A 26,667-nucleotide genomic window follows, 5' to 3' on the forward strand; every position below is an offset into this window, starting at 1 on the left:
CGGTTATTTGCAGTTATTTTATAACTTTGGTTATTTTGTAACCGAGGTTTGAAATTGTTACTTGGGTTGACGTGAACGCTTAGACGATTTTCGCGAAGCAAAACAATTAGAGCGAAAATGTGATCGTGCGATCGACGTTTTCAATTTAACGTGAAGCAACACTATCATCCAAACGTAATCGTCTGATGATATAGTCAAGTTATGGAAAGACCCCCCTGAACATTGCTGCATGCGAAACATGTCCTTGTTAAATTCGGCAGAACTTAAGTATGGCCTTTATTGCGAGTGTCGTTCAACTTTCGATGCGATAAAAGTCGATCGAATCGATAAATATCTGCTTTGGTTTTGTGTTAAAAGAAAGTTAGAATAACAAAGCTTTCATTAACCTTTAGCTTTGTTCTAAAAATGCACTTGAATTTTTATAATAGTCACAATAGAATTTTTATTTAAGTTTATAACAGCAAAGGATTTCATCTTATATAGAGGTAATCAACTTATTTGTTTTAGAGGAAAGGTGAATAAGCAAAAATAACAAAATAAATAATATGCAACAAATTCTACTGGAATTTACATCGTCTGTAAATTAATTTAATTCAAAAAGCAGTAGAGCCGTAATTGGTTGCAACCAATCAATCGAAATTCTTACTTATCATTTTAAAATTAATAATAATCATAAATAAAATTGGTGTTATAAAAACTTAATTTTTTAACTAAAACAAACAATATAGTGATTTATTTTGACAAGTATGTATGAATAATTCAGTCATCTAGGTGCACATGTAAAGTAGACGATGGATGAAGGTTTGCATCTTTTAATGTTTGCATTAAGTTTTCCTCGTCAAGGTCAACAATTTTTCGAGGGAATGGCGAGATTAATTTGAATTTCTCATTGACCGTTGGAAAATGTTCTGAAATATAGAGTTGAAGTGCACGTAGCTTAGTATCTGATGGCCATTTTATGGTAACGCTCTCATCAACGCCTGCGTTCACTAAGCGTATCTTAAGAGTTGTTATTTCATCTACAAGAAAACATATATTTGTATGTTGTTACTTAAAAGATTTTGTTTTTTTTTTTTACCAGTTGATGCTCCAAGATATGCAGTATGCAATTCAGTGATGACTTTCTCATTTTTGTTTAAATCTTGAGTGTTAATTCCGTTATACTTAACGGGAGTGTTTTGTGAATCATCGTCACTATCCGAAATTTCCTGAAAGGCTTCTTCTTCGTCCTCAGAAACTGTTTTAGATTTCTTGGATGAATTATTTGCAAATCCATTTTCTTGAAGAGAATTTCGCACAGCTAGCATAATCTGTTCTTCTTCTGAAAGTTCTGTTGCGTGATCGTTAGATAGTGTTCGCTTTCGGTGAAGTGCTGATGACACTGTTCTCGTAAGAGATTTTTCAGTATTCGATTGCATGGACGAAGATGGGCCTGGTTTGGTTGAATCACTTTGGAAAAATCCCTTAAGGTTGAAATTGAAAATAAGAAGATTTTGTATAAAATCTAATTAAATATAAATATATATTATATACTTCTGATGCATGTTCACTGAGGAAAACTTGCAATGATTCTAAGAAATCGATTTTATTTGGATGTTCAGTTTTCCATAGTTCTTCTCCAGTTCTGGGATCAATTATAGAAATGTAAGGAGTTTCGTTGCAGTGGTAGAATGTGGAAAAACGAGCTCCTTCTGATGTATCAGATGACACCTTATGAGGGAAGAAAATTATTAAAATTTTATTCAACTCAAGACTACAGGGTGATTCAGGAGTAATGTGTCAAAAAGCTAAAACGTGTAGGATAGGTCAAGACAAAAAAAAAATCGTACGGGAGGGGGGATCTATTCCCCCTCGTTTAGCGGTGAGGGGCAATTTAAAAAAAAGACTTATTTTGGAAAAAAATTATTAAAAATCAGTGGATATACCTACAATAACGTGCTATACATTTTTGTTAAGCCAAAACCCTAGTATCTTACAAAAATTCTAAACAAAGCCATTTAACGGCACAGTTTTTGAAAAATTAATTTTTAAAATCAAAATTTTTGAAAAAAAAATTGGAAAAAAATATCAAACTAATTTTCTTCAAAATTGTATGTAATTAAGTACCAATTAAGTTTTTAAAATTTGATGCTCTTATTTATTTTTAAACAAAAACAGAAAACCGGATTCAAAAATATCTTGTCATTTTCGAGAAATTAACAAAAAACCAAAACTACTTTTTTCTAACAATTTTTTAATGAAAATTGAATAACAAATAATAATGTACGTCTAAAAGATAAATCGATGACAAAAAAAGGCAAATTACGAAGGAAAAGATTTCAAATGTTATCTAGGAAAAAATGATTCTCTTGAAACCTTTATAAATCAAAGAAACCCCAGAAATAATAAGAAAAATTCTCAGATAAGTTTTCAGGTGTTATCAATGAAAAAAGTTGATCCATTCAGGGTTAATCCAATACTGTATCAATTTATTGTATACTTATTTAAGTCTGAATGTTTAAAAAATAATTGACGAATGGTTAATGTAAGGTTTTGGTTTTACAAAAAGATATAGTACGTTATTGTAAGTGTAACCGTTCATTTTTAATATTTTTTTTTTCCCAAAATGTTTTTTTTTTTTAAATTGCCCCTCCCCACTAAACGATTTTTTCTTGTCTCGACCCAACCTACACGCTCTAGCTTTTTGGAACATTGCTCCTGAATCACCCTGTATATTTTGCATGATATCACAAAAAAATTAAAAAAAACTCAAATTTATCTTACCTGCCAAAGAAGAAAATTGGTTTTTATCAAATCACGCACTTTGATCTGAGACCAAACATCACGATTTAATAATTGTGAATTAAAGTTATCACTCTGTACATTGACCAGTAGCCAACGTTTTATACTAGTTGCTTTAGTGCGGGCATACTGAAATGTTCCAGCAACAGTTAAGTCTGTAGGCGGGCGAAAAAGATCTCCTAATCCTAATCGGCCCACTGAAGAATTTGAGGAAGAACTAGTAGATGTCGAAGAACGAGCTCGTCTGGACATCTCTAGTGCTCGAGTTGACTTACTCGATCTGGTTGGTCGATCATTTAGAACTGACGGAAGCATTATTGCATCTGAACCGGCAAGACTTTCTTCCATTAAACTACCTTCACGAGCAAAGTCACGTAATGGACAAACTTTTATTCGTGGAAGCGATCTACCTTTTGCCCCTGTTGTTTGAGATGCATGCCGAAAGTTATCGTCATCGGGACCAATCAATTGTTCACGTTTGGGCGCTATAGGTGCACGAACTTCATCTTCGCCTGGGGCAACAATGTCGGCAACTGATTCCACATCTACTTCACCGCTTTCTTCTTCGTTTGCAAGAAAAAGATTTACGGCAGCTTGGACATCATTAGCACACGCAGCTAAAAGGCTTAAAGCAACTTGCCGTGTACTACCTAAAAATAATAAAACTCTTAGTGATGCTGTAAGTTTAAATAGAAATGAACTTGCTTTACCTGTTACTTCCATAACGCATGCTGCTAAGTCTACTGAAGACATTTTGGATGTTTATTTAATCTGGAATATGTAAATAAAAATAGTAAGCGGGACCTTTATAATAGAGAAGCAGGCTCAACCACAGTTTTCAACATAGAATTATAGAAAACCAGCGTAGACCAACATCATGAATTTAAATATGTATTATAAAATAAATATGTATAATGTATTATATTATTATTAAATATGTATTATAAATAAAATTCAAAATTATCTAACACAAAACTTAGAAATTAGTTATGTTCAAATAACGTCATATATTTCAACCCTATGCGAACAGTTCTAAAAACTAATCGGAAACGATAAATACAATGAAAAAATTTCCATACCACGAAGTGAAGTAACGTACTACCCGGTGGAGCGATGGTTAGTATGATGGACTATGACGCCAGAGGTCTAAAATACAAAAAAAATCTGTAGTTCTGCCTCTTGCGAGGAATTGACATAGCCTCCAAGAGTATCATTGTTATGTTCGTTTGTTCGGACTCGGTGAATTGTATACCAATTTCATTTATGCAAATTAATTACATGCACATAAGAATGGTTGAGAGTGGTTAGTCAAAAACAAATACTTTCAACTATATTTTATAAAATAGTATTCATTGAGTAAATTACAAAAATGGCAGCAACGAAACATAAAAAACATAAATTTTATAATTCATAGGTACTCATTAAAGTTGAAATTTAAATATTCCGACTTCTAGTATTTTCCTTAAGGGGTAATAACACCTTGTAAACCATGAAATCGAGCGTCATTTTCATCAGCTTAGAAAACAAAGAAGAAATTTTATTTTCTTTTGGTGTTTGTTTAGTTTAATAAAGTATATTAATAGGTAACAGAATAGGCTAATGTTAAATTTTTTAATGATGTGAAATTTTTTAAATGGCGGTGTAGTTCATGATGATAGTAAAATCCTGTGCTCCAATCCGGCGACCAACTAACTCCTACAGTTTTTAACCGATTGGGCTGAAATTTTGTGTGGAGCTTAGAAATACTATTCTCTAGTGAAGTACGTAGGATTTTTTTGAAATATTAATTTTTAAAGAAATGGCATTAGTTTGAAAAAATTATTTCATTCCAAAAACAAAATTCATTGAAAAAAAGACCATAAAACCGCTAAATTTTAATATTTCACCAAAAGAAAATAATATTTCTTCTTTGTTTTATACGCTGATGAAAATGACGCTCGATTTCATTGTTTACAAGGTGTTATTACCTTTTAATTGGGTTTTGACCATATTCAGCCCTATGATGGTAGCCGATCGGAAGAAAATTTTATCCGATTTGTACGAATTTTTCAATTTTCATATGATTTTTACCCTTCCGACAGTAAAATCGGACAGATCTACGAAAAAAAAAATCTTAGGTGCGTTGAAAATTTAAAATACATGCGATGCTATGCAGTAAACTGTCAAAATATTTGCGACGCGTTGTGCTTTGTGCTTTTTTTTCTTTCCGATTCTTCCCGATAGAAAATTAAACGTGAAAGATTATCCGAAAAATATAAAAACCAAAAAAATTGGAATAATTTTTCTTCTCAAATTCGGGTACCGTGAATACAAAAATCTTCCGATCGGAACTTTTCTCCGATCGGATATTTTTCCGATCGGCTACCATCATAGGTCTGATTAACTTTCGAGAGAATGCGTTTGGTATTGGCTGAAGAAAGTGGCAGAGATAATATTTCAAAAACTATTTTTTGTAGTTTTGGGAAAGCTAGAGTGTTCACAGCTTAACTAATGCCTTTCCAAAATTTTTCAGCATCTTGACTTAAATTCAAATCTAGATCTTTCATCGCTCTCCAATCATTATCAATTTCTTGAATCTGAGTGAAGGAATTAAGTCTTTCCTGAACACACTTGTGGAGCTTGTGGATGACTTTGAAAACAGTCTATATTTTCAGTCTATATTTTTAAATAACAAGTTTGAGGAGAATTTCATTTCATTTTCTTACAAAATTCTAAATATAAAGTGTAAGCAGACGTCTTGATTTACTTCATGTTACGAGTACCATTCATATGTGGATGTAATCAATTTGCATGAAAGAAATCCTCTCTATTTACGATGTGGTTGTACAATAGACTGACTCAAAAAAAAAATTTTTTTTTTCAAAGCATTGTTGAAAATATTGTTGGAAATGACAAAAAAAAATACTGTAAAAGTTTCAGCCCTTAATGTTAACATTTAGTACCGCCGCATCGCAAATTTCTATTTCCCATACGATTTGCATTTATAAAATTTAAAAAAAACGGACGCGAAAAATTGATTAAAATAATTTTTAGTTGAAAAAATGAATAATTCGAATTAATTGAAGAAATCTAATATGATAGTATTAGGGGTTTGAGAGTTATATAAAAAGTTCTGTGAATCCAAAACACAACATAGAATACAAATATTTGAAAATGTTGCCAAATTTTTTGAAAAATCAAATAATTTCGTCAAAAAATAGGAAAAAATGAGAAAAAACTACTTTTTTATATTTTAAAGTTGAATAACTTCGCAACGCGGGGGTAAATCAAAAAAATTATTAAGAGCTTTTTTGTAGAGCGGACAATTTTATAAAAGAAAATGATTTTGTCAAGCCTTTTGGATGAACCATTAAAAAGATAAAAAATTCTAAACACAAATACACAATCTTTCCCATACAAATCGTATGGGAAATAGAAATTTGCGATGCGGCGGTACTAAATGTTAAATTTAAGGGCTGAAACTTTTACAGTATTTTTTTTTCGTCATTTCCAACAATATTTTCAACAATGCTTTGAACAAAAAAAAAAATTTTTTTTGAGTCAGTCTATTGTACAATAGACATTTGCTACAGATCAGTCTATTGTACAATAGACATTTGCTACAGATCATGTTTCTTTTAAAGGACAATGGTAATTTTTGTATGGGAGCTGGCCCTGGGACCAATAACGATGAGTCATATGTCATTGGAAAGGTATTTTTGCGTAGATCAATTGTTTATATGGCGCCAAGACTCAATTCGCTGTGGGAAAAAAGTTATAGCCATAAATGTAGAACAGGGTTAAAGTAGTTTAATAGACGGAGAGACGACCGTCGAGCGACTTAGCTCATACGGATAGAGGGTAAAATTGGTGTCAAATGAAAGATAAGTTGATAGAGAAAATCAAACAATAGGGTTACCGTTTTTAAAATGGGAACTTCTATGTGGCAACCCTATTTTAAAAGAAAAAATGATATATTACATATCTTTGTAGTAGAATCAAATAAGAACATTTTTAAAATGCCAAATGAAAGCTAAAATAGTGAAAAAATTAATAAAATAATATAAGGAATGTTGGCCTACAAATATGGCAACCCTATTAAAACGAGCGAAAAAAACACACCAAAAGAGCTTTTTTATTTAAAAGATTAGGTACAAACCTTTGGGATATTCTCTTCTATCTTAAACCTGTCGGGTGCCACCTCTAAAATATGAGCAAGTACTCGGCAACCCTACATGAATGCTAAGAAACACAGAAAAACTTTTTTTTTACAAAAATGTATGGAATTTGATAGAGTTAAAGGTCAAAACATAACATATGATATTACACATTTTGGCCAGCAAAAATAATATTTTTAGTATTTCTAAGCATTTGCGTAGGGTTGCCGAGTACTTGCCCGTATTTTTGACAGCAAAAGATGAGAGCAGAGTTTATCTTTTTAGTCCATATAAAAATTGTACTCTGTTGTTCCAAAAAGATTATTTTATTGGTTTTTTTTTTTCAATTTAAGTAGGGTTGCCATATCTGTGGGCCAACATTCCTTATTTTATATTTTTATTTTTTTCCTTATTAAAGCTTTCATTTGGCATTTCAAAAATTGTCTTACTTGATCATGCTACAAATATATGTAATATACCATTTTTTCTTTTAAAATAGGGTTGCCACATAGAAGTTCCCATTTTAAAAGTTTCAACCCTATTTTTTTCATTTTCTCCATCAACTTATCTTCCATTTGACACCTGTTTTACCCTCTATCCGTATAAGCTAAGTCGTTCGACGGTCGCCTATACGTCTTTTAAACTATTTTTACCCTGTTCTACATTTATAGCTATAACTTTTTTCCCACAGCGAAATGAGTCTTGGCGCCATATAAACAATTGATCTACGCAAAAATACCTTTCCAATGACATATGACACATCGTTATTGGTCTCAGGGCCAAAATTACCATTGTCCTTTCGGAATCTCACACATTTGAAAAATTGTTGACCTAAGATTAGATAGCTTAGAGTGGTCCGCGCTTGTATGGGAAAAATAAAATTTTCAAATAAATGTTGGGCCAGCTTCCTATCTTATATAGAAGGGGGTGCTGATCGATATTGAAAAATTTTATTTTTTTTTGGAAAAAAGTAAAAAAAAAAATTTTTTTTTATTTATTTTTTTTTACCTAAAAATTGCTTTAAAGTTGTGGTTGTTGTACTTATTCTGAATAAATATCGAAATAATAATTTCTGGGGCCACTTCCAAGCAAATTTCGTCAACAGGTAGTACAGAGATATTTATTTGCACATTTTGCTTATTTTTTATTATTTTTATAATTTATATTTTTTTCGAAAAACAAATATATTTTATATGATTTATAAAGACAAGTAAAATTTAAATAAAATATATATTTGATTTTCAAAAAAAAAATCAAGATTACCTACAAAACCTACAAATTGAACTGTTACTAGCACCCTCTTGCGCTTAACATAGCGCATTGAAATTCCTCAACGTTAATGTTATAGATATGTGGAACAACTTTAGCGGGTGGCCCGACCGAAAATCGAAAAAAAATATTCTTTGGATCACACAAATATGTATGTATGTATGTAACAATTCTTGAAAATTCCATTCCTTAAAGAAATAATACCAACAATGGAGAACCATCTTGGCCATCGGAAATACAAGATCGTAAAATTATTATTTAATAGTACTACAAAAAATGTTGAATTATTACAGAAAATATTTAATTGTATTTTTTTCTGAGAACGAATAACGTGTTAAAAAAAAATCTTTACTTTACCGTTATTTCAAAATTGTGATACGAAATTTCTTTTGTACAAATATAGTCCAACCTATTAGCTATCTACAATATAAATTTCATTTATTAATCTGTTAAAGAAAAAAGATGAAAATAAAACAAAAAAAACTTGTTTTTCCCTTTTTCAATCAAAAATCATTTTAAAATTCCAATTTTGTGCACATGCATGCGCATGGTTAATACCTTTATGTCCTAAATTTGAGATACTTTGAACGCTCCAAAAAGTTGCCAAAAACAAAAAAAAAAAAAAAAAAACACCTAAAAATACCCTTGGAAACGTATTTGTTTTTCAAAAATTCATATTTTAGAGACTTAAAAAAACATCCGTATTAAACCCCTATTTTTTTCCATTATCTTTGGAATGCCATTTTTCAAATTGTTAAAAAAAATTTCCCTCACCTATAATCACTATTTTGTCAAAGGTCTACCCCATGTTTTAGTTTAAAAAACTATTGATAATAGTCTAAGAGCCGGCAGCATATTTTGGCAGTTTTGATAAAACCGAAATTCGAGTGTGCACATATCTAGATATGCATAACAGTATGTCAACGGAAAAAGTCTGGCAGTGATCTTTTTCAGCTTTCCCTTGCCAGACGCATCCAAAGTGCAGCAAAAAATCAACTTTTGGCGTTTTGGTATAACCGAATAAATGATACACCAAAAAATCATAAAAAATCCCCTGATTTCGAAACTGTGGGTACCGCAAGTTTCTTTTTCAGCTTTCCCCCCGCCAGACCGCTTTAAAGCATTTTTAAGTGCATTTTTCTAATAAAAAACCTAATTATTTATTTTCTGTTGGGTATAACCGTATGATGGTAACAAATTAATATTCTATGTCTATTCCAGGTCTAGAAAATATAATTTTTAGTCTACCATTTTTCAGCCTTCCCTCTGCCAGACGCATCCAAAGTGCAGTCAAAAATCAACTTTTGGCGTTTTGCTAGGTATTAACCAAATAAATGATACACCAAAAAATCATAAAAAATCCCCTGATTTCAAAAATGTGGGTACCAGAAGTTTTTTTTTCAGCTTTCGGCCCGCATTTTTCTAATAAAAAACCTTATAGCTTATTTTCTGTTGGGTATAACCGTATGAAGGTAACACATTAAAATTCTATGTCTATTCCTGGTTTAGAAAATATAAGTTTAAGCCAGATATTTTTCAGCCTTCCCTCTGCCAGACGCCTTTAAAGGTTTCCCAAACAGGTTTTTCCATACAAAAAACACCTAGTTTCTGTTTTTTACTTGCTCAATAGGGCAAGTATTGGTTTCGTGTCGAAAAAAAGTTTCGAGGTTTTAATCAAAACTAACATTACGATGATGGAGAAGTCCAAAAAAGTGGGTTTCGTCATGACGTCCGTCGGTCTGTGCGTCGGTGCGTCCGTGCGTCCATCTGTACAAGTAGCTACAGCCTAAACGGATGGACGGATTTTCTTGAAATTTGGTATAGATGTTTTTTTCGTAATTTCCAAGGTTGGTTTTTTTTAATATCTTGCTTAGAACGTATAGCTCCCATACAAAATTTTCGAGTTATGTAAATTTCTCGAAAACGGCTCCAACGATTTTGATTAAATTTAACACACATTATGCTATACAAAGTTCTAACAAAACTGCGTTTTTAGTTTTTCTCAAAAAGTACTGATAATGGAAATATAAAATTTTATTTTTTTTTTAATCGCTAATGTCAGCTCTTCCCGTACATTGTTTATGAGTTATTGCAATTTTCTTGAAAACTACTCTAAAGATTTTGATTAAATTTAACACACGTAATGTTGTACGTAAATCTAACATAACTGCGTTTTTAGTTTTACTAAAAAAATACGGATAATGGAAATATGGCGAAAGAAATTATAAAAAAAATGAACGTATATTTGTATTTCTGATGAAATTCCTTAAAAAATCAAATTACTACTATGTAATTCAAAATATTTTTCCTTAAAAGCTTTGACATAAAAGCTCCTTTATCATAAGAGCAAGTACGTGCGACCCCAGTCGTGCATTTTATTTCTTATAAAATTGAAATAATATTTTTTGGTTTAGAGTAACCATATGATGGCCAAATATTAACTTTCTCTGCCTTTTCCTGATTTAGAAAATGTAAGTTTAAGCCATTTTGTTTCAGCCAACCCTCTGCCAGACGCCCTAAAAGGTATCTCGATAGTACGGGAAAGTTAGATTTTGCTATATGAGGGTGTGGGAAAAAATCCGAAATGCATTTTGACATATATTGTAGAAAATTAAATTATTTCAAGTTTGTCATACATTGTTTTTCTGTAGGTTCGAAAATACGCGAGTTATGTGAAAAACTAAAATTTTTATTAAAAAAAAAAAATGGCGGCCAAAAGACTCTTGGTGCGATTGTACAAAATGTGGTTTAAGACTCGTGTCTTTATGCCTTTCGCAATGAATTTAAACTTAAAGAAAGAAGGAACATGTACATGACGTAAAAGATGATACAGCTTTTCTTTGTTTCTCAATTCTGTCAAAATATTAATTGGAAATTCAAAGTTCAAGTCAAAATAACAAAAATAGCCGCGAATTTCTTCATATAATAAATTTGTAAATATTGACAGAAATGTTTAAAAAAAAGTTTTTTTTTCTTAAAGGATGGAATTAAGATAATATATTGTTAATTTTGCAGAAGAGGTTGAATTGCAACTTAAAATTTTTGACAAATGACGCAAATCAGAAAAAGTGTTCATAAATTCAAAGTAAAATACATGCGAAAATAGTTTTTCTGACATTAGTCTGATCGCAAATGACCGCATGTAAACAAAGCAACCATGCAATTATGAAAGCACCCATACCTTTATGCATATCTAGATATATGTATGCACACTCGAATTTCGGTTATATCAAAACTGCCAAAATATGCTGCCGGCTCTCGGTCTATAACATAGTTTTAAAATTTTCTAGAATTTTTTCAATTTTTTCAAAAAAATGTATCTATCGATAAAACAAAATTCAACTTTCTACAACGTCGCGTTTGGAAAATATCCACTTTTTTGCAATTTTGTTTTACCCCTATTTACCCTATTAAATGATTGAATTTTTAAAAATACCTTTAGGTTATTATCTTTCAAATAAGCTATAGATGATTTTTGTATCTCTAATAGTTTATTTTTAATTTTGAGTTTACAATTGGAACGAGAGAAAATGGCGTCACTTTTGGATGCTGCCATGGTTTATCGATTTATAAGACGTTATCACGTCAAAATAATAAAAAAGAAAGCCATAAACGACCAGTACCTAGTCTGTGCGACGTTTTTCCTCGCTTTCTCCCCATACCCACAATAATTCAATTGATAAATGAACGCAAGTAAAACCGGTGCGAATAAACACAAAAATATCTTTTTTTGATAATAAATCGGCTTCAGGATGTCCTACGGCAAAAAGTAAAGCTATTAATTGTTTGTTACAACATTTTCTATGGATTTAGTGCACATTATTTTTGTTTAAACAAATAAAAAAAAATTATATTAAGTCGAAAACGTTTTTTTTTGTTTAGCAAACTCTTGCCTTATTATTTTGGTATTTAGTATTGGCTAACAAAATAGAATACTATTGTAGTCCTTTAAATTATCTACAATTAAAAAAAAGTTAGCTCTCTACGACCCACGGAAGCCGAGTTATTATAATTTTAAGAAAGCATTAATCCGTAAGAAAATTAAAAAAAAATTCCCTTGTTTATGAGTGGAATACTAGTTCTCAGTAAGAGGGGTTGTTTTCATTTTTTCTTGTTATGGGCCATTCCAAAGTAACGGAGAGGACATATTGACGCTTGTTTCCAGTATATCTCTTTGAAGAAGCAATCTTTTGTCTTGTAACTTGGTGAGTCTCAAGGGCTCATGATAAAGTTGATGTTCTAGAAGTTTCACGCAAAACAAATAATATGTAGCCAAATTATTCCCAGATAAAGACGGTAACGGAGAGGACGCGTACTCGTCTTCTCCGTTACCGTCTTTATCTGTGTATAATCAAGCTATATTCTATTAGTTTTTCGTGAAATTTCTGGAAATTAAACTTTATCATGAGCCCTTGAAACCCACCAAGATTCAAAAAAAAAGATTGCTTCCTCAGCAAGATATACTTTATAACAAGCGTCAAAATGTCCTAAAAGTTAAAATGGAATGGCCGTTATAAGAGAATTTGTCTCATGTTTTTCGCCTCGTGTGTCGTGTGGGTCGTAGAGATCTAATTTGTTTTTTTTTAAATTGCAGATACTTAAGAAAAATGTTCATCACAATATAAGCTTTTTTTCGAAATAAAAACAAAAATTTGTTTTTTAGCTACTAGAATTTGACTTAATATTGTGAATGGGATATCATTAAAAAAAAAGCGTTAAAAAACACCTGTTGCTAATGCACTTGAAAAAAAAAAATAAATAAATCCAAACAAAATAAAATTAAAAAATCAAGTAGGCGTAGGTTTCGTTTTTATAAATTCGACGTGGAAAATTTTTATTTTTCGAATAATTCTCAACGTGGCAGTCATTTAAGATTTGGCGTGGCAAAATCGCATGGTCACCTCCTCGCGGTGCCCGCTGGATATCCAACTAACGACGAGCGTTGGATCCATTCGATCCATGAGCTGAGTCACCTGAGTTATCTTTTCAGGAACTAGGAGCAAAAGAACAGAAATATCGCTCTGAATGCACCAGCTCACAATTAAGTCCAAGAGCGTCTGACACATATTGTGCGGCACACTGGTCAGCGTCTGTACCCTGTGGGGCGGCTGAATATAAACTATGGATAGAAGTAACTGACCTATTTATGGTACGAAAACAAAGTTAAAAAAATTATGGCAATGAACAAAACGACTAGATTAAATACCCCAGGTGGCAATCCAGTTAAACTGGTAAATCCACTCTCTTTATAGGTCGGTCCTATGGATTCTGGGGAGGACCAATTATTGCTTATAAATATTGAGAGACGGAGTTCAAAAATGCAAAGAACTCCCCCAAACAAATTTACTTCAGGGGTTACATCACCGACAACCCAAAACAATACAATTGATGTTAAACACATCAGCGAAAAAGGGACCAAGAAAAATGAAGAGATCGACATTACAGATCAACAGAGTTCCATCGAAGACAAAGAGATAGGCCAATCAAAATCAAAGAACTACTTTGAAGAATGGCAAATTGAAATAGCGGCAAGAAAACAACTTGAAGTTCTAGTTCAAAGTCTTCAGCTGCAAGTGAAAAAACTCGAAGAGAAAGTTTCCTTACTTGACAAGAAAGATTCAGAGTCCACGCTTCAGTTAAGTCCAAAATATATTGAGCGTGAATTTCAAACTGATGAAGAAGAGCTCTTGTTTGAAACTGACAAAAAGAAAAATAAGCGTATCACAAAGAAACGTAAACCAAACGGGAGTCCTGAGATTTGTTCAAGAAATCAGAAAAGCTCTAAAACAGAAAATAATAAAGAGTTGTTTACAAAAATTAAAGAAACGAATAATGTGGTAGCTGTTGTTAAATCAAGTTCTCACGCTAAAGGCAGCAAAAAAATTACACCACCACCAATTATGATCTCAGGATTTCCAATTTTTGGAGATCTTAAGAAAATAATAGAAAAATGTACTAAAAAAGCTTGTAAATACACATCGTACAACAAAGACAACTGGAAAGTCACAGTCGAAGAAGCCGACGAGTATAGATCTGTCACTGAAGAACTGAGCAAACACCAAATTCAATGGCACTCATATGAGAACAAAGCTACAAGGCCAATAAAAGTAGTAGCCAGAGGTCTTCATTCCACGTGCTCTCCCGAGGAAGTAGTGGAAGATCTTGTACAAAAAGGCTTCCAAGCCCTAGATGCAGTCAATCTATTTAAGAATGACGACAAGTAAGAGGTTACTACCTTTATTCATGCTAACTTTTGATAGTAAACAAAGTGTCGAGGAGATTTATAAAGTAAGATCAATCTTGGGCATAGCTGTTAAAATTGAACCACTCCGAAAATCTAAAGTTGTTCCGCAGTGCAAACGTTGCCAAGCTTTTGGTCATACCCAAAAATACTGCAACCGCGAGTTTGCTTGTGTAAAGTGCGAAGGAAAACATGCAACTAAAAATTGTCCGATGAGCAAAGATCAGAAAGCAAAATGTGTGAACTGCCAGGGTAATCACCCGGCAAGCTATAGAGGCTGCCCAGTTGCCAAAAAATTCCAAGAGTTCAGAAGCAAAAATACATCTGCTAGAGACAAACCCAGAAACACAGTAAATACCGATTTAACTGCTGAAAACAATACTAAGAATGAACCGCCTAAAAAAGCTGTTCAAAGTAAAAGCGATGAAAATAAAGCCTATTCTCAGATACTAAAAAATGTGCGGAAGAATGAAGAGACTTCCAAAAAAGAAATGCTACACCTCATTTTTCAAAGAATTGATAAACAGGATTTGAATATCAAACAGTTAAACGAAAGAGTCGCTCTTAAAAAACAATGATGGACAGAACAATTAAAATCGCTACATGGAATGCAAACGGTCTTTTACAACACTTATCCGAAATAAAAATCTTTTTAGATCTAGAACATATAGATATTTGCCTGGTGTCCGAAACTCACTTCTCCAGTGGGCAAAGTCTAGATAATGTAATAGAAAACTATTCATGTTACCACGCTCCACATCCAGCTGACAAGGCAAGAGGTGGATATGCAAGTAACAACTATTAGTATTGGTATGAAAAAGAAAGAGTTTAAGATAGCAGCTATATACTGCCCACCAAGGCGCTCCCCGACAGAAGATGACTATACAGATCTATTAAATCTTCTTGGGCATAAATTTCTTGTTGGTGGAGACTTCAATGCGAAACACACCCATTGGGGTTCAAGACTTATATCAACAAAAGGCAAAAGACTTTTCCAAGCAGGCCGTAAATACAATTGCTAATTCTATTCCTCCAGGTCGCCTACTTACTGGCCTTCCGATACTAACAAAATACCAGACCTTATTGACTTTTTCGTAGCTAAAGGAATCAAACGAAATCACATTAGTGTCGAAGGTAATTATGATTTGTCATCAGATCATACTCCAGTGATTCTAAATCTAAGTGAATCGGAAGTAATAGAAAAAAGTAATCCAAAGCTTGTAAATAAGAAAACAAACTGGAGTGATTTTAGAGAAAGGCTTTTAAGTTTTATAAATTTAAGATCTCCCATGGATACAATCGAGCAAATTGACCATGAAGTGGAACAATTTATTGCTGATGTGCAACAGGCCCCTGAAGAAAGTACTCCAACATTTTCTAATAGAAGACAAAATGAAATAAAATATCCTTTAGAGATAAGAGAGTTGATAATATAGAAAAGAAGAGCTCGAAGAAAATGGCAAAATACTAGATTTCCAGATGATAAAACAACGTTTAACCGTATAAGCAACAATCTTAAAAGACAAATTTATAAATTCAAAAATGATTCACTCAGTACATTCCTAAAGAATTTAACGACTGATGCTTCAACCGATTTTTCGCTATGGAAAGCAGCCAAGCGCCTGAAAAGACCGCAGTTGCTAAACTCTCCCTTGAAATCTCAAGATGGGAAATGGATCGGTAACCCAAAAGAAAAAGCTAACCTTTTCGCGGAGCATCTTGCGAATGTTTTTAAGCCATACCCAACAAACGCGGCTGAAAATAGCTTACAGTTAGTTGATAAGATAGATGAAAGTGAAATACAAATTGTAAGATTAAAAGAAATAAAAAGTATGTGTTTACATCAACTATCAAATAAAAAATCACCAGGTTACGATCTAATTACTGCTCAGGTTATGAAAGAAATGCCTTTGAAAGCCTTCATAAAACTCCAATATATAATAAATGCATGCCTTAAGCAACGGTATGTCCCACACCATTGGAAAATTGCTGAAGTTATTGTCATACCCAAGCAAGGTAAGCCACCTACAGAAGCGACGTCTTACAGACCAATATCGCTTATACCAATTATGGCAAAAGTTTTTGAAAAACTGCTTCTGAAGAGACTTAGCAAAATTATAGAAGAAAGAAGGTTAATCCTAAATCATCAGTTTGGCTTTAGAAATAAACATTCCACGATAGACCAAGTTCATAGAATAACGGATGTAATAGAAAAAGCATTAGAAGAAAACAAGTATGTTCAGCTATTTTCTGAGATGTTGCTCAAGCCTTTGACAGGGTTTGGCATGAGGGACTTGAGTACAAACTGCAAAGGGATCTTCCCAGACAGTACTATGAAATATTAAAATCGTACATCTCAGACCGATTGTTTAGAGTAAGGTACGATCAAGAATATTCGGAATTGAAGAAAATAGAAGCCGGTGTACCACAAGGAAGTGTCCTAGGTCCTACCCTGTATTTACTATACACAAGAGATATCCCAGTTGGGAATCACACCATAACGGCTACTTTTGCAGATGATACCGCAATTTTGGTACCCGACAAATGTGTCTCTAGGGGAGCAGTAAAGCTGCAATATGCCGTCGACACAGTCAGAGATTGGACCGAAAAATGGCGTATCAAACTCAATGAAACAAAATCTTCACATATAAACTTTTCAAATAAAAAGATAAACAATATTCCAATATTCATTAATAATCCAGCTGTACCTTACGCCAATACGGCCAAATACCTTGGAATGACTTTGGATGCAAAGCTAAAGTGGAAAGAGCACATCAAAAAGAAAAGAGAAGAACTAAACTTGAAATAAAGAAAAATGTACTGGTTACTTGGTAACAACTCTGATTTATCAACCCAAAACAAAATAATGCTGTGTAATCAAGTACTAAAGCCTGTTTGGACCTATGGTATCCAATTATGGGGCTGTACAAAGAAAACAAATACCGAAATCATCCAAAAATTCCAAAACAAAGTCCTTCGTGGAATAGTTAATGCACCTTGGTACATAAGAAATAGCGATCTACATCGTGACCTACAAATAGAAACGGTTACAGAAGTTGTTAAAAAATACGCTGTATCGCATAATCAGAGACTGCAAAGTCATACCAATTCTGAAATGATGTCCGTCTTGAATACAAGAAACCATGTTCGGAGATTAAGAAGAACCAAGCCTCATGAGCTTATGGTCTAAAAAAACATGGGAAAGTATTAAAAGTTTAAACTTCCCCCAAAGTGATTTTACAAAGTTAAGAAAGAAAAATCTGATATCGATCTCTCAAGATTGGTCCTGATAAAGAGGTGGTTTTAGTGGTTAAGAGTCCCACACTACTTGGTGTCGAATACTGCCAAGTGTCTTTTGAAGATTTCCTCCCGTCAAAAAAAAAAAAATTTAAGAAAAATTTAAATAATGTTAAAGGAATAAGAAATAGAAATTTCTAGTAGAAAAATATTCTCTGCAAGTCGTGTTTTAATAACATAAAAGTAAGATACGAATTATCTTCGATAATTTTCGATAAATAATTTCTATATTTGAAATTCTTTCTTTAGCCTTCCTAAAAATCTAAAGCTGAGGAGAATAAACAAAAAAAAAGGAAGAATTTTTAGAAGCGGCTCCAATGAGCATTATCCGACCATTCGGTCTTTAGGATTTGCAAGAATAAGGACTACGACGGACGCAGTTTCCGATATCCTTTTGCGAATTTATCAAATGATCAATAACCCTAGCAATAAATACAATTGTTTTGAAGTTGCGGGTTACAAAATCAGTGCCAATAGTTTGAGAGAAGAATTACTAACACAATCTGAAAATAAAAAAAAAAAAAAACAATTCTTTCAAGATTTATAATACAAAATCTGGTATTGTGAACATAAAACAGTGCCGGTTTCCTGTTCAATTCGAGAAACATTGCCTTTGTTATAGTTGATAATTGACAAATTTAAATATTTTTACTTAACATTTTTACTTAAAATTTCGAATTTTCCTACTTTTGCTTAATTAATAATTTGTATCTAATTGTCTATTTTACTAATTTTGTAACTTAAATTCTAATACTTTATCTTACTAATCTTAATTGTTGTGTTTGTTGTGAGAACTTTTAATTAAACTTAAATCAAGCCAAAAGGACCTGGATTTTGTGCGCACATCATCGAGGAGTCATGTAAGTGTCTTTTTATAAATTTGTTATATTTCGAAACTCACAACAAATATATCCATTATTATTTTTAATTCCTTTTCAATACATATCTTAATACTATTATTCAATTTTCAATAATATTAAATAATTATCCTTAATATCCTAATTACAAATTATATCTGCAACCAATTGTGGTTTCATTGTCTTAATAGTTTCTTATGGTTGGTTACAACCTTCAATTATTTTCTTTAACGGTTTAGTTTAATGATAACAAAATGTCTTGAATTAGTATAATAAAATTTATAAAATTTAATATGAAGAATTAAATTATTTTATTTGGGGATTGATGGGGTGTCGATAGGTCAAGTGAGGTGAGTCAAAAAAGATTAGTTAGGGGTAGCATAAAACATGAGTATCAGTGTTACCAAGGCATAACGCAGGGTGGGATCAATGTACTCGGTATTAAACATCTATATACCAGCCAATGTCTAACGATGTCCGTCCGTTATAACATTAAGATTTTAGAAAGTAAAGGATGTATATGAATGTCCTTGTCCAGTTCTGGCATGAGTATTTAACCCAACGACGACCTAAGTCATTCAAGCATGCCAATGTAAGTCAGTGGCTCTAATAGGAGCATTATGGTTTATGTTCGAATATTAAATGAATAAAAATTGGAATATCATTAAACTGACTGCCATTTTGTAGTTACTCACTCTAAAATAATAAAGTTACTTTAAAAGATAGAAAATATTATAAGGAAGAGAATGAATGTTCATTTTTTGCATTTTTGTGAATAACTCCGCTAAAAAGAATGATCAGGTGATGAGAAATTGGGTTTAAGCCTTTTAAATATACCCCTATCGATCCATGAAATAAAAACTGACAGTGCCCCTGTGCGCAAGGGATGGGAAGGGTATAGCCCGACTCAGGACAACACGACTTTGTACACCCCAACTCACGACAACAGCCCGATTCAACCCATAGCCCGACTCAAGATAACCCGGCTCATCGCAACTCGACTCAGGTCGAGTTCTTACCTGAGTCGAGTTGCGATGAGTCGGGCTATCTTGAGTCGGACTATGGGTTTAATCGGGCTGTCGTGAGTTGGGGTGTACAAAGTCGTGTTGTCTTGAGTCGGGCTCTGCTTCTACTTTGCAAAACGTCAAACCAAACTACAATTTGGGACAATTTTGGATAAAAATAAACAAATATAAAAGATGAAATCGTTTCACAAAAGTGAATACATATTAATTTACAAAACAAAATTTGCTCCTTATTGAATTTCCTAAATGTATCGAATTTTAGTAGCGACTGCGAGTGAATGAAAAGAGTTCGACACATGATTTTGTTTTTAAAAACAATATTTTTACATACTATGTATCTGCCGCAAAAAACCCGTGCCAATTAGAGAAAAAATCTTTCACTTTTGCACCTTTCGCAAACAATGACGTACAAAAATATCGTCTAAGAAAGCAAAATTGTTGTAACTCCATTGAATTTTTTAAGGACTAACAATTTCGCTTTCCACTTATGATGTGTTCTTATACCTTAATAATAATATTAATGAAACTTGGTACACATTCCAATAAATATGTATAATAGCTGTCAAACAAATGATTTCCTTTTGTTAATATTTAAAACAGTTTTAAGTTTGTGCTCACGTTGTTTACATTACAGGACCAAAAATTGAAAATAAATACTAGAAAAGGCGGAACCAAGTCCACCGGGTCAGCTAGAATAATATATAATGTTGTTCAACTTGATCGAGACTCTTGCAGTCATTCGTAGTTTTATTTCCTTCTGAGAAAATTCTCTCCCAACTCTCATTAATTTGACAGACTTCCTAATTTAGTGTACAAAAAGTCTGGAACAGACCTAATAATTGATTCAGATTCTTTTATTGAGATTTTGATAATTTGTTAGATTTAAAATCTTATTGAAAATACGAAAGTATTTTTAGTCTTAAGTTACAATGGATGAATAATATAGGAGGCTATAATGTATGGCAAGTTTCACAATGGAATTGCCAATATGGCTATATTTTGTTATATATTATGAAAGCTTTTGCTCGTAAGGCTATTTTTATTTATCTTTTGATGCGGATGGTCTTTAAAAAAAAAGCTACAAAATTTTATACAAATACAAGGGTATACGAAATTATACAATTAAGAAAATAGGGAAAATTGAATGATGAGAACTACCATTTTGTCCCAAGCTGAACAATACTGGTTTTTGTAAATTTTGAATTCAGTTATTTAAAGTTGATATGCTTACTTTAAAGTTTAGAGCATTAATAAATAAAATACATATAGGAATTAGAATATACTTATAGTCTAGGTAAGACAGATAAGCTTTGCCAGCTCATTATGTTGATTATTTCTTAGATTTTCTTTTAAACGATTTAAATACTTTTTGTTTTGCTTTATTTTTATTTGTGTTTTTTTTTTCTTTTGAACCACGGTTTTGTCCAATTATGACTTTCTGGTAAAAGTTTATAGCCCATTGGCAGCTAGATTGATTCCTTCATTAAGGAGTATGACGAGAGATGGGTACGGAGAGTCGTCCAGCCTCAGACGATTTTAATAAAAGAGATGTGGCATATTTTGCAAACGGAATGACGGAAAACCGTGTTGGTTTTGATTAAAATTTCGGCACGAAACCAATACTTACCCTATAGAGCAAGTAAAAAACACATACAATCAATAGCAACAAATAGTAATAGCAACAAATCAAAGGTATTTATGAATAGGTCTTCAAATTATATGGTATAAGTAATCTCTTATACCTTGTTCAAATTGTATGTATGAGATGTGCTGTTCTTGCTAGCCATGCCGGAGCTTTTGGAATTTATTTAGAGCTTCATTTACAACAACTCTACATTTTATCAATTGCCTGCCATTATGATAGATCTTCCCTATCTTATTTTAGAAATTTTAGCTTTTGAAATTCAGTCAAATTATGAATGTGAATATGAGTGTTTTTAATGGTTAAAAGAAAACAAGTAAAAACTTAACTTCTGGAATCGTGGAAGAAAGATTTGTCTTGGATTATGTCGAAGATATTTTGTACTTCATATTCTGTGGATATTAATTAGAGAAAATTGTTCCAAGTTTATTCATTAGTTATTTTATTAGTCAGCAAATTAATCGGAGACAAAATTATTGCATGAATTTAATTTATTTTTTTTATTTTAGACAACGAAAAAACTTCGCAGATTATTTCGAAGAGATGTTTGTTTGTTGAGTTTTATTGAGCAACTTGTGCCATTAATGTCAATTGCTTACTGGGAATCACACCTTGGAAAAACAAATGGATATAAATGGCATTGTCCATTTAAATAAGGCAATTAAACATGATTCTCTCTGGAAAAATCATGGCTTCAAGTTTTTGGGATAAGGAATGGATAAGTAGAAAAGAGGCAATCAAAGAGAAAAGAACACAAGGGAATCTGGTTTTGCAATACAAAACTAAAATATTCAAAAGTTTTTTTTGTGACGACTGCCTTACAGATCAGATATGTGAATTTGAACTCTTGGTTGCCTGCCATTCGGCGAACTTTTTGACCTAACGTCGTGTGTACAAAAATGCAGTATTATTCCACTTTAATTTCCTTAATTTCCAAATACCCCCACTAGGGAATGCAAGACTTTTAAATCTCTCAAACAATTGAAAAGAACTTTACAAAAAAACAAACCCATCGCTCACAATTAATTCTGCTCCGGGTTCTCCGTCTATTTTGCATGTGAACTTTTGAAAATTAGAACCGTTCAAATAAGCTAAAACCCACTTTCAAGTCGATGTTTTTGCTAACTCTTTTTACAAAGAAAAAGAACCAAATACCTACTTACTGAAATTTTATACATTTTATATCAAAAACTATATATAAAAAAATATTTTTCCATTAACATAATGTGAAAAATAAAAAACCGACACGAGGCTTAAAGCCATGAATGTTACCTTAACTTATCAGACGTTTTAGTCCTGAATTTTATTTTTTTTCTTCTGTGTTCTGTTCTGTCTACAGGTACACTTTATTTCATTGCTTGGCTTGTAGTTCGTTTTAGTAGCTAAAACTTCTATAGATGGCTTTTTAATCAACTTGTTGATGTTTTCTTTCAGTGAGTTTATTTCGCTTTCATTAAATAAAATAACACGAGAGTTTAATTTATTTAATTTTGAAATAAATACAAAGTTTTAATTTATTGAAAGTTTAGAAACTGTCAAACAATTAGTTCAGAAAGAACAGCAGAGTTTTGACGGGCGTTATGAAGAGGGAGAAAGATAAATGAGAGAAGGGTATACTTTTTTTAGTTTTCAGAAAACAGTGTTGTTATCTAAAATTTAATTTATTTCCAGAACTTCCAGGCAGGCTTGCCAGATTGGCTACTTATCGGAAATTGAGCTATAGGGAAGTTCGAACATTTGTCCCATAAACAAAAAATACCAAGACTGGAAACTTTCGTACGTCTTTCCCCCCAAAACCCTTTTGTGTACAGTGCTGTCTGTGAATATATGTGAAAGCCACCACGTTGGTTAATGACGTTAACACGCACACATTTATAGATTCACGACATTCACCACACATCGGACACGAACACAACGATAAGTTCACGACATTCACCACACCTCGCAGCTTGTAGGCAAACGTCAGTTGACCGCCGAGTTACCAGTCTTGGTATTTTTTGTTTATGATTTGTCCTTGTCTTCTCTTTCTATTTACAGTTACCATTTTGACGTTTTAAACTCGGCGAAAATCAAAACAAACCAGCAAAAACAAACCAACAAAACAAAAAAGCAAAAAATACAGCATAGAAATATATTTTAAATTCCGTAATTTTTTCGATTTTTAGACACTAAATTAAGTTATAGTAGAACGTTACTACCAAAAAACACGTGAAATCGATTTGTATGAGTTTTTTTTTACAAACAACAGTTCTTTAAAATTGCGCGCGTCCTTGAAAAATATGGTTTGTTTTGATCTTCACCCAGTTTAGGAGATATTTTTTTCTATTTTCTTTTGTTCTTTTGGTACTGATGAGATGAGCGAAATTCCGAATTGCCAACAACATTAGAAGTATGTTCAACGAGGATTTTTCTAGAACAGGACAGGACAGCACAGTTTCGTGAGAAACGTCAGAACAAGTTAGAACAGTCATTTAAACGTCAGTTGTACAAATTAAAAAAAAAAAACAAACAAATTTTAAATTATACGAATTTTCTGTTTATCGTTTCTCGTTTATTTTTTTTTGTGTTTTACTGCGAAAAAATATAATTAAAAATTGTTTTTAGTTATAAAAACCACGAGCACTCGAGAAATATTCGCACAATTAAATCAAAACAAAAAATGACAGCTTTGCTTTTGATACTTCTCACGAATTTGTTCTAACCTGATCTGATTCAAAAGCAAGAACAGAAAATCCTGTTCTAAACTGTTCTAGATTTGTCAATGAACACCAAACTAGAACAGTTCAGCACAGAAAAAAACTCAATGAACAGCAAAAAGCTGTACTTTTCTGCCTAGAACAGTCCAGCACAGCGTCAGTGAACACAGCTTAGCTGTGCTCTTTATTACAGGCCGCCTCCACAGGAGATAATTCTTGTCATGTTGACGTGTCTTAACAACAGGTGTGTTTTTTATTACCACTGGTCTTAACTGGACAAAAAAAAACGGCTCGGGGCTTAACCTGAAATCTTGGCAGCACTGTATATTGAATGTTCCGAAAACAGCCGACACAACAAAAATTTAAAGTTGTCATATTTTTCGCTTTCGTCATTTTCTTGTATTTTTCATGTATGTTTTACAAAGAGATACAAAAATGTATGCTAGCAAAACTATTTTAATACATTTTGTCCTTCCAAACGTGAGTTTTCACGTTTTTAAACAATTTATGAAAAAAATAGTTTGGTAGCACAGATTTAAAACTGTTCAAAAAGTTAAGCCCAGAAAAATCTCCGGGCTAAACAACTAAGCCCAAGGGGCTAAGGTGTTGTTGTATTTAACATGTAAATTGCTTAGCCCAGACTGCGTTTTTTTTGTCCAGTTAAGACCGGTTGTAATAAAAAACACACCTAACATTGACTTAATAGGTGTGTTTTTTATTACCACCGGTCTTAACTAGACAAAAAAAACGCAGTCTGGGCTAAGCAATTTACATGTTAAATACAACAACACTTTAGCCCCTTGGGCTTAGTTGTTAAGCCCGGAGATTTCTCTGGGCTTAACTTTTTGAAGAGTTTTAAATCTGTGCTACCAAACTAATTTTTTCATAAATTGTTTAGAATTTGTTTAAAAACGTGAAAACTCACGTTTGGAAGGACAAAATGTATTCAAATAGTTTTGCTAGCATACATTTTTGTATCTCTTTGTAAAACATACATGAAAAATACAAGAAAATGACGAAAGCGAAAAATATGACAACTCTAAATTTTTGTTGTGTCTGCTGGTTTCGGAACATTCAATATACAGTGCTGCCAAGATTTAAGGTTAAGCCCCGAGGCGTTTTTTTTTTGTCCACTTAAGACCGGTGGTAATAAAAAACACACCTAATATAGGTGTGTTTTTTATTACCACCAGTCTTACTGGACAAAAAAAACGCCTCGGGGCTTAACCTGAAATCTTGGCAGCACTGTATATTGTCCACTTAAGACCGGTGGTAATAAAAAACACACCTAATATAGGTGTGTTTTTTATTACCACCAGTCTTACTGGACAAAAAAAACGCCTCGGGGCTTAACCTGAAATCTTGGCACACGGAGAAAAATGAATCTAGTATTTTATACTCCATATGACTAGTAAGGAAATTAAAGTAAAAAGCCCTAGATTTTAAGTAAAATTTACCTTACGTATTGAACATTTCTTGGTTCCGTAAAGTAATTTTTACAAGAAAATTATGGTGAACAAAATAAAGTAGTATATACCTTACGAGTAGCAATATTTTCTTTACGTAGAGTAAAATAAACCTTCATCCAAAAAAGTGTATGACTCTTTTCACTTTAAGATTCTAGTAAAACATATTTTACAAATTTAACTATTCTGTGAATAAGTTTTACCTTACACTAAGGTAATAATATTACCTAATTCTAGGAATTTTCCCCTATACCTACATAGTAATAACTCTTAATTGCTGTCATTGAAAAGTCTGCCATTTTGTCTTCCATGTGTTTTGGAAATTTTTTTTTGTCAAAGCTTTTAGGTGTGCGGGTGCGGAATAATTAATAAAGAAATAAAATCTAAAAAAATTATTTTCTCATTTGTGTTTTTCTTTTGGAAGTGTAATGTTTTCATTACTTTTTGTGTTCTTTTAGGCGTTGTTATTGGCTCCGTAATTACGGATAGCATATTTTTTTCTTGTGTTAGAAAAATATATAGGTATCCATATGGATTAACATCATTCAATCTAATTAATTCATGAAGAATTAGATAAAAATTGGATCAAATAAAGTCAATTCCATTTTTATTGATGATATTTTCCTAAATAAAATTGTTTGTTTGCACCTTACAAAATTATAATAAACTAGGTAATTTATGTAATTATTGAAAAACATAACAGGGTCATACGTTACTTATTTCTAAATAGCTTTGAGGATTAAGTACGTGTTACCTAGTTATGCTTTTCAATAATTACAAAATTCAACTTTTTTATTTTAATTTTTGTAAGATAAATGCACACAATTTTATTTAGAAAAATGTCATCAATAAAAATGAAATTGACTTTATTTGATCCAATCTGGAACTAAATTATATACCTTCCATAGAGAAGTTCAATTTACTTTAAAAATCAGTATTTTCAGCCTTATAGTAAGGTAAAATATGTACCTAACTTTCTAGTAATTTCTATTAGAAAGTCATACAAAAAAGGCTTTACTGTAAAGTTAATCCTAAGCTATAAATTTACTAGAAAAGTAAGGTGAATTCCATTTTATTGGGGAGTCATCCCTATTTAAACTTTACATTAAAGTTAAATATACCAGAAATGAGGTAGCTCATACCTTATTTTTTCTCCGTGCAGCACTGTATATTGAATGTTCCGAAACCAGCAGACACAACAAAAATTTAGAGTTGTCATATTTTTCGCTTTCGTCATTTTCTTGTATTTTTCATGTA

The 26,667-nt window shown here is 32.2% G+C and overlaps 1 protein-coding gene across 1 annotated transcript; it reads right to left on the reverse strand.

Moving 5' to 3' along the window:
* Positions 1-416: 416 nt before the first annotated feature.
* Positions 417-22,831, reverse strand: LOC129915251 (UBX domain-containing protein 7). Its single transcript, XM_055994738.1, has 6 exons — positions 22,521-22,831; positions 3,492-3,552; positions 2,764-3,431; positions 1,534-1,710; positions 1,079-1,463; positions 417-1,019 (listed from the first exon to the last, which is right to left on the reverse strand). The coding sequence occupies exons 2-6, from the start codon at positions 3,532-3,534 to the stop codon at positions 760-762; spliced, it is 1,533 nt and encodes a 510-aa protein (XP_055850713.1). The 5' UTR covers positions 3,535-3,552; positions 22,521-22,831; the 3' UTR covers positions 417-759.
* Positions 22,832-26,667: the final 3,836 nt, after the last annotated feature.

The sequence above is a fragment of the Episyrphus balteatus genome, chromosome 1 (genome assembly GCF_945859705.1).
Source record: "Episyrphus balteatus chromosome 1, idEpiBalt1.1, whole genome shotgun sequence".
Classification (NCBI taxonomy): Eukaryota; Metazoa; Arthropoda; class Insecta; order Diptera; family Syrphidae; genus Episyrphus; species Episyrphus balteatus.

Excerpts from the sequence above, each read along its gene's own strand:
- LOC129915251 (XM_055994738.1), bottom strand. The coding sequence starts at position 3,534 with ATGTCTTCAGTAGACTTAGCAGCATGCGTTATGGAAGTAACAG. Across the intron at positions 1,464-1,533 it reads TCAGTGAACATGCATCAGAA|GGATTTTTCCAAAGTGATTC; the intron begins GTATATAATATA and ends TTCAACCTTAAG. Across the intron at positions 1,020-1,078 it reads ATATCTTGGAGCATCAACTG|ATGAAATAACAACTCTTAAG; the intron begins GTAAAAAAAAAA and ends GTTTTCTTGTAG.